This window comes from Doryrhamphus excisus, linkage group LG4 (genome assembly GCF_037039965.1).
Source record: "Doryrhamphus excisus strain RoL-2023G ecotype Guam linkage group LG4, RoL_Dexc_Guam_v1.1, whole genome shotgun sequence".
Classification (NCBI taxonomy): domain Eukaryota; kingdom Metazoa; phylum Chordata; class Actinopteri; order Syngnathiformes; family Syngnathidae; genus Doryrhamphus; species Doryrhamphus excisus.
This window is the reverse complement of record NC_136360.1, coordinates 14,751,783-14,759,978: the sequence shown is the minus strand read 5'-3', so window position 1 is coordinate 14,759,978 and position 8,196 is coordinate 14,751,783. Positions and strand designations below refer to the sequence as shown.

General features: G+C 42.1%; 1 protein-coding gene across 3 annotated transcripts; it reads right to left on the bottom strand.

Moving 5' to 3' along the window:
* Nucleotides 1-1,147: 1,147 nt before the first annotated feature.
* ccl25b (chemokine (C-C motif) ligand 25b) lies at nt 1,148-7,540 on the bottom strand. Of its 3 annotated transcripts, none has more exons than XM_058073739.2 (5): nt 7,453-7,540; nt 7,265-7,339; nt 1,723-1,840; nt 1,532-1,652; nt 1,148-1,463 (listed from the first exon to the last, which is right to left on the bottom strand). In XM_058073739.2, the coding sequence occupies exons 2-4, from the start codon at nt 7,326-7,328 to the stop codon at nt 1,532-1,534; spliced, it is 303 nt and encodes a 100-aa protein (XP_057929722.2). In that variant the 5' UTR covers nt 7,329-7,339; nt 7,453-7,540; the 3' UTR covers nt 1,148-1,463. The 3 variants fall into 3 exon arrangements, with proteins under 3 accessions (XP_057929722.2, XP_057929723.2, XP_057929724.2); XM_058073740.2 differs by having other exon boundaries at nt 1,148-1,460; XM_058073741.2 differs by having other exon boundaries at nt 7,265-7,336; nt 7,453-7,537.
* Between the last annotated feature and the right edge of the window lie 656 nt (nt 7,541-8,196).

Below are 8,196 nucleotides of genomic sequence, written 5' to 3'. Positions count from 1 at the left end.
TCTTGAAGGACTTATATTTAATATGAAGGATGTTGTGAATGTAAATCGGGTACCTTTTGGACTTATTGCTTCACCCTCTCATTGGGAACTGTGGTTGGCCCTTCACGGGTAAAAGGGGCTGGGTGAAATTGTTTGAGAGAGGCCTGTTGTGTGTGCTGGGGGAAATGCTGCTGCACTGTCTTGTAAAATAAACTTGAAGAGCTCTCAAGCCCATGTCTGGTGTACATTTCAGCTGCTACGGCTATCCCGGGCTAGTAAGAGGCCATTGTTTTCCAACTCAAAATCTTACAGTAATAATAATAGGCTAATAATATAATAATGATTATTATATAATTGATCACTGTCCACTGGCAGAGCTTGAGCAGCGGTTTTGCAGTGTAGATTGTGTGTACTTTTGTAAATGTATTGGTGCCCTACAACGGTTGAGTATCTCTACTAAATCTGTCCAAAAGGGGGAAAGTTATATCCCGGTTAAATAAATATTCCTTATTTGTTTTTTGGATATTTTTGTACTACATTCATTCATATCCTGTGCATCTCCAGGGGCCTAAGCCCCCCCGTCCTCAGAACCTAGTGAGAAGGGTTTAGATTCTGTTCCACAGATGGCGGTAATGCACACTGAAAGCTGCTTGCCAACCGCCAATAAACAACAGAAGAAGAGAAACACCACAAAGAAGAACGCACCCTGACAACTTTGCATTTGAGCGGGTACAAAATACCTCAATCGGATTGGGGGAAAGGAATATTCCACCCCTGTGAATCCGATTATATATTCATTCGGATTGGCACTTTTCTTTCGGAATGAGGTGTATACAAACATTACATTCTTTCCGTTTGAGCAAATAAACCGAATTGGAATATTTGGGTCCATGTATACGTGGCTATTGCCAGGGTAGTATAACACTCAATGAAGTGGTGTGTTTACCAAAACAACTCACAGATGCACACATAATGCACACAGTGGATTTGTGAGAAAATTAAAAGCTTTTAAATGCGCCTTATAATGCAGAAAATACGGTACCTAACCCTAACCACTACACAGTAGTTCCTCCTGAGTTAACTACTGTATTTTTGTGTACCTTTATAGTAACGTGAGAGCGGTGCGGTTGCTTAGTGTGTCATGTCTTGTGAGGGAGACATTTGGTTGGCAAATTAGACATTTTTATGGGCGTCTCAGTTACTGATGACGTTCTTGTGTCATTTTTCACCTTAAATGTGACATCAGAAGTGGAAATATGGCCAGAATATGAACATATGAGGTTCACATCTACAATCAAAAGCTGCCGAATAGTGGCTCATTCCTTGCAGGCTTCAAACACAATCAGTGAAACTTACTGTTAAAATAGAAGATGTGATTTACATTCTTGGTCAGCAACAGGAAATGGCAAATGTCCAAGTGCCTAATGGGATCCATGCGCTGGGGGAGAACGATGTACCAGGTCTCACCTCTTGCTTTCTTTCTGCTGGGGGGGAGATTGTTATTGTTGTAAATTGAAGTCACATGATGTTTTCAATGTGTGCAATCTTGTACCTAATTGGCCAACAACATCCTCACATCCACAGCCTCCATCAGGTCCTGCACCCATTTCTTGTCCGGGTTGGCACAGACGGTGCGCTGGTTTTTGTGTCCAGACTTCTTCTTCATCACAAACCTGACCACATGATCACCCTGACGGATCAGTGACAAATCATTGCTTGTGTAGCAAAGATGTGAGGACTCACACAACAGCTCTGATGTTGCAGTCTCCATCTGTTTCCTGCATCCTGTAGCTCTCAATGTTGTACTTGGCAGTGGGTCTCATCCCGCGCACGTGGCCTAGGCAGCAGTTGCCGTAAGACCCTGCAGAGGGAAGTCAGGTCATCTAAGAAGTCAGTGTGAGTGCAGACCACCAGCAGGACTAGTTTAGTATTTGGTGTGTAAATGTAGACTTATTAGTATCAGCCAAATATGCATGTCCGACAATATTTAGCCATTGGATTCGGGGGGGCTGGCACGGCGGTCAAGTGGTTAGCGCGCAGACCTCACAGCTAGGAGTCCAGGGTTCAATTCCACCCTCGGCCATCTCTGTGTGGAGTTTGCATGTTCTCCCCGTGCATGCGTGGGTTTTCTCCAGGTACTCCGGTTTCCTCCCACATTCCAAAAACATGCTAGGTTAAATTGTCCATAGGTATGAATGTGAGTGTGAATGGTTGTTTGTCTATATGTACCCTGTGATTGGCTGGCCACCAGTCCAGAGTGTACCCCACCTCTCGCACGAAGACAGCTGGGATAGGCTCCAGCACCCCCGCGACCCTCGTGAGGAAAAGCAGTAGAAAATGAATGAATGAATGAATGGTTTCGGGGGGGTGCGCACAGTGGGCAAGTGGTTAGCATGCAGGCCACACAGTCAGGAGATCGGGTTCAATTCTTTGCTAGGAATGTCTGTGTGATGCATGCGTTTTTTTCCCACATTCCAAAAACATGCTAGGTTAATTGCGACTCCAAATTGTCCATAGGTATGAATGTGAGTGTGAATGGTTGTTTGTCTATATGTGCCCTGTGATTGGCTGGCCACCAGTCCAGCGTTTACCCCTCACTCACTCGAAGACAGCTGGGATAGGCTCCAGCATACCCACGACCCTAGTGAAGATAAGCAGCATAGAAAATGTATGTATGGATGGATTTGGGGGGTTCAGATTCGACTATCATCCCAATGAAAATGTCATGTGACCAAGACTGTACCATTCCCACTGCATGGGAGTGCCCACAGCTGCTGCTTTACCTTCAGAATAAAGTCTTAAATTTACCACAAGAAAGTGTTCAATGTATGATATATATTGTTAATCAATCGATTCCAATATTTCAGCATAATTAATCACATTTGGTCCATAGTTAACTCACAATTAATCACGTTTAATCTTAGACAAAAATGTTTTTTTATCTACAATAAGAAGAGATGTAAATCTCTTTGATTTGATACGCAATAACTACGATAAGCTGATGTCATTTTTGGAAATATGGGCCATTATATTATTCAAAAAATAATATATAGTTTTGCGTTTGGCAGTCCAGGGTGTACCCTGCCTCTCGCCCAAAATCAGCTGTGATAGGCTCCAGCATACCCTCTACAAAATGGATGTATGGATAATGAACAATTCAAAATACCACAGTTTTGTGGGAATGCATCAAGATAAGATTTGATGAGTTTATTGATTGGTAGTGTGAATATGTTTTAATACATGCCGGTACTGGTGGATGGTGGCTTCAAAAACACGATACAGTCATGCTAATGGTAGTACACTGCTAATGCAAGCTAATGTTAGTTAATGCTAGGTAATGCTAGCGCTGACATGACCAAAACCCCAACATAACTGTCCTATAGGCTATGTCTGCTTACCAACTAGCAGCAAGTACACAAATTTTAGCTCACATTTCCAAACAAAAAAAATCTGCCTAGAGACAGATTGGGCACTCATATGCCTCGGTACAAGGGATGAGCGATTAAATCTGAACATTATTTTAAGTCTGAAATTGACTTGGATTAATCAGAAGTTGCTATATGTATTGTTTATAATTCAGTGTAATGTGTATGTGTGTAAGTGATCCATACATTTTCCTCCGCTTATCCGGGCCCGGGTCGCAGAGGCAGTAGTCTCAGTAGGGAAGGCCAGACTTCCCGGTCCCCGGCCACCTCCTCCAACTACACCAGGAGGACTCCAAGGCATTCCCAGTCCAGCTGTGAGACATAATCCCACCATCGTGTTTTAGGTCTTCCCCGGGGCCTTTTCCTGGCTTGTCCAGGACACCTTATCAGGGAAGCATCCAGGAGGCATCTGGACGAGATGCCTGAACCAGTGTGAAGGAAAAGCGTCTCTACTCTGAAGCCCTCCCAGATGACTGAGCTCCTCAGCCTATCTCTTAGGGCGAGTCTAGCTACCCTACGGAGGAAACTCATTTCTGCACCTCTTGTATCCGCAATCTCGTTCTTTCGGTCACAACCCAAAGCTCATGACCATAGGTGAGGGTGGGAACATAGATCGACCGGTAATTTGAGAGCTTTGCCTTCCACAGCGACCAAATTACTGCAGACGCTGCGCCGATCCGCCTGTCGACCTCACGCTCCCACCTTCCCTAACTTGTGAACAAGACCCCAAGATACTTGAACTCCTCCACCTGCGGTGGGACCTCATTCCCAACCCGGACGGAGCAATTCACCCTTTTCCGACTGAGAACAATGGCCTCTGATTTGGAGGTGTTGGGTCTCATCCCAGAAGGGAAATATTTCTGTCCGCCTTATGTTGTATATTTGTAATATGAGGCTTCCAACGCATATTTTCATCTATTGTGATCCTCAGAAATGTATTTTCCCCTCACGCTTTCAATGTCTACACTGTCTATTTGTATTTGCTGGTACATGTCCTTTCTGCTGCTACCAAACGGCATGATTTTAGTTTTACTTAGGTTCAAGAATAATCTATTATTATCATCAAACCATCGTTTTAATATGACCATTTAATCAAAAAGCAGTGGTATCCTCGACAAACAATACCAGCTTTAAGTCTTTCATGACTTGCAAATGTCATTGATGTACAAGTTGAACAGTTTTGGTCCCAGTATTGACCCCTGGGGTACTCCGCATGTATTATATGAACTTGCATATGTGTATTCTCCTAGCTTTATGTATTGCTTCCTGTCAGCTAAGTAGCTTTTGACCCAGTTCAGAACTAATCCTCTTATTCCGTACCTTTCTAATGTAGTTATTAGGATGTCATGATTGATTGTATCAAAGGCTTTTGTTAGATCCATGAATACTGCGGCTGCACACTTCCTATGATTTATAGCGTTAGTGATTTCCTCTGTAATTTGAATCAGTGGCATGGAGGTAGAAATGTTAGCTCTGTATCCATAATGACTTTCCGTCTAGTAATTCATTTGCATTAATACTGTCACGATCGGGCTTCACTCCCTTGTGACAGCTTTCTTAGTTTTCGTCTTTCCTCTCTGTTCCTCGTTCGTGCCCTTATTTTGTATTCACTTCCTCTGTTGCTCTGTTCTGTTTTCCGTTCCTTTCTCCCACACCTGTCTTCAATCGGTGATGACTATTTTGTTCAGGTGCACGCTCCCTTTGTTGTCGGTTCATTGTCTTGTGTTTGAGTTTGCCTTGCTACTGCGCCATACAGCCGCATAGCATTAATAAATATATTTTACCTGCGTTTGGGTCCTAATCTCTGCATCCTGGGGTCGAACCACAAAGCTCACAAGCCGGACCGTGACAAATACATTTATCCAGCCTGTTGTTGAATAGCTTCTTGATAATTGCAGTCGTAAGGAGACCGGTAGTTTGTAAATTGACGTTTGTTTTTAAAAATTAGAACTACCTTAGCTGTTTTCATTTCTTGGGGGAATTTTATGATGAATTACTGATTAAATCACTACTTAAGGCAGGAGCTTGGGTCTGGGTGAGACTGGGCCGCATCAGGTTTCCCCCCCCCAAAAAAACACATTTATTAAAAACAAAAAAATTAAAAAACTTCGCTTTGGTTCCAATTTTCTACAAGAATAGCTCTGATAATACATTCCACTGTTCTCAAATATCTTACTTTTTATTTTTCTACACAAAATAAGATGAAAAATAAATAAACAAATCAAGAATAAAGAAAATCAATCAATCAGTAATAAATAAATATAATAATAATAATAAAACGGCAAATAAATAAAACTTAAGAAACCACAAATAGTTGGTGGGTAGACAAATTATTTTTTTCAGATTAAAATTAACACAGCATTATTAGAGCCCTGTAGACATGACAAAACACGACTATAGTCACATTTATACTCTTTTTATTTACAACATATTGCGCAACTGCAGGGTCTTGAGACACATGCTAACTCGCAAACTAGAGAGCTAGCGACCTTAACGGTAGCCTTCAAGTTATTTCCTTCAAACTTAAATAGCCAAAGACTTACCACTTCCACACGGATAGGGAGGATAACTATTAACAGTTATTTAACCTTTAACATGAACATTAATCAAACGTCATAATTTTTTCTGGGTACATGATACCATACAGCATCCATATCAAACTTGCGCGGGCCGCACTAACATTAAACTTTCATATCAAGGCGGGGGCCTCAAAGTAGTGTCCTGCGGGCCACATTTGGCCCGCGGGCCGCATGTTTGAGACCCCTGACTTAAGGGAAAAACCTTAGGAAAAAAAACTAGAGTAGTTTTGGATAGAGTTTGCATCACTTTTAATGATGCTAACTGAGATTCTGGTCTCTTGCAGAGACAATAATCATGTCCACAGTAGCACAGTAGAGCATGTGTTTTTTTTTTTATATTACACATTCCTTTCTTGATTTGGTTTCACGGTGCGATCTGGTGGAGAATATTGTAATATTGTGAACTCAGCACTTGCACTGAGTGTACATGTGCTATTGTTATTTACACTATTATTATTTAAAGCAGTAATTGAGAAGTGACTTTTCCCTCATACAGGATGTGTGCATTTGGGATGAGTTGAAATGAGTATCCATTATGGATAATGCATTTTTTGCCAGATATGAGTATGAAACAAGTACATTTGGTCATTATCCGTATTCACGTTAAAAGAAAATGCTCATTATGTATTCACTCTTTATGCAGTGATTGGCCAGTCACACAGTGAACAAGGCTGACAGATGATTTCCCTGTTTGCCATCACTACATGTTTGCATCAATCACCAACTTCACACAGATCATTCATTCATTCATTCATTTTCTACCGCTTTTTCCTCACGAGGGTCGCGGGGGTGCTGGAGCCTATCCCAGCTGTCTTTGGGCGAGAGGTGAGGTACACCCTGGACTGGTCGCCAGCCAATCACAGGGCACATATAGACAAACAACCATTACACAGATCATTAAAAAATAATAAAATAATAAGTCTTACAGATCTCTTACACACATACAAGGTACACACGTATCGTAATAATAATAAATATAGCAATTTCTCATCAATCCATGTCAATTTCAGACTTAAAATAATGTACAGAGAACCATGCCCACGTCCGGTTTATTCGCCGCCAATTCCGAGTTCGGGTTAGCCCTAACCCTACAGATACAGATACAGATGCAGATAGTGGTGTACTGGCTCATACCTAATGTGCATGTATGGCATGTATTCTAAGATAGATGATAGATTTGTGTACAACTAGAGATAATGCGCTACTTTCTGACATCTGAAGTGTCATGCCATGAAAGGAAGAGTCTACTGGTGCGGATCCTTTGAGCTAACCAACACTAACCTTGTGCCACACACATGGTGGTGCAGAGGATGAGCAGGAGGAAGCAAAGAGCTTGGAATTTCATGTTGGCTGCTGCTGTGAATTATGGGAGGACAACAATGACATTTAGCAACTGCCACATCCCAAATGTAAACCATCAAGGTCAACATTTTACAGCACGACAATAACAAGTCAAAAGAGAAACTTACCTGCTCACATTCACCACAAAGATTGCCGACGGACACTGTAGTGGTTTGTGTGTCTCTGTGCGTATTTTGTGCATATATAAATCAGCCTGCCTAACCCCGCCCCCTTTTACCCCCACTGTGGTCACTCACACACACACACTTTTTATTTATGCCACTCCTCCAACACGCAGCAAGTTTTGCAAATACGGAGTTGATCATGTTGTGCAATAGCAAAGACTTTTGCCTTTTTGGGTGAACAAACAGTAACAATGTGTAAATATTGCCTTCTGGCTGAAGCCTCTGTGGTGGTGTACATTTCTCTGTATGGAATGTAGTGTTGAAAGTAGTGAAAGAAAACAATACAGCACTCATGATCACTTCTTCACCCCCTGCGATGATTTGATTTCTTACAGATGTTTGCTAAAAATCCCTGACGTTGCTTTACTCATACATAAAATATGATGTGGGAAAGTACAACAGACATGTGGGACAATATGGTAATCCATACATATAATGCAAACAGATGTGTGTGTGCATGAGGAAGATCCCAGGATGCCGCGACCCTTGTGGGGTCGTGGACTGGTGCCCGGTCAATCACAGGGCACATATAGACAAACAACCATTCACACTCACATTCATACCTATGGACAATTTGGAGTGGCCAATTAACCTAGCATGTTTTTGAAATGTGGGAGGAAACCGGAGTACCCGGAGAAAACCCACGAGTGTACAGGGAGAACATGCAAACTCCACACAGAGATGGCC

Coding starts and splice junctions, on each gene's coding strand:
- ccl25b (XM_058073739.2), bottom strand. CDS start 7,328: ATGAAATTCCAAGCTCTTTGCTTCCTCCTGCTCATCCTCTGCACCACC. Junction 1,841..7,264: donor CACCATGTGTGTGGCACAAG/GTTAGTGTTGGT, acceptor TTCCCTCTGCAG/GGTCTTACGGCAACTGCTGC. Junction 1,653..1,722: donor TGCAACATCAGAGCTGTTGT/GTGAGTCCTCAC, acceptor TCATGTGGTCAG/GTTTGTGATGAAGAAGAAGT.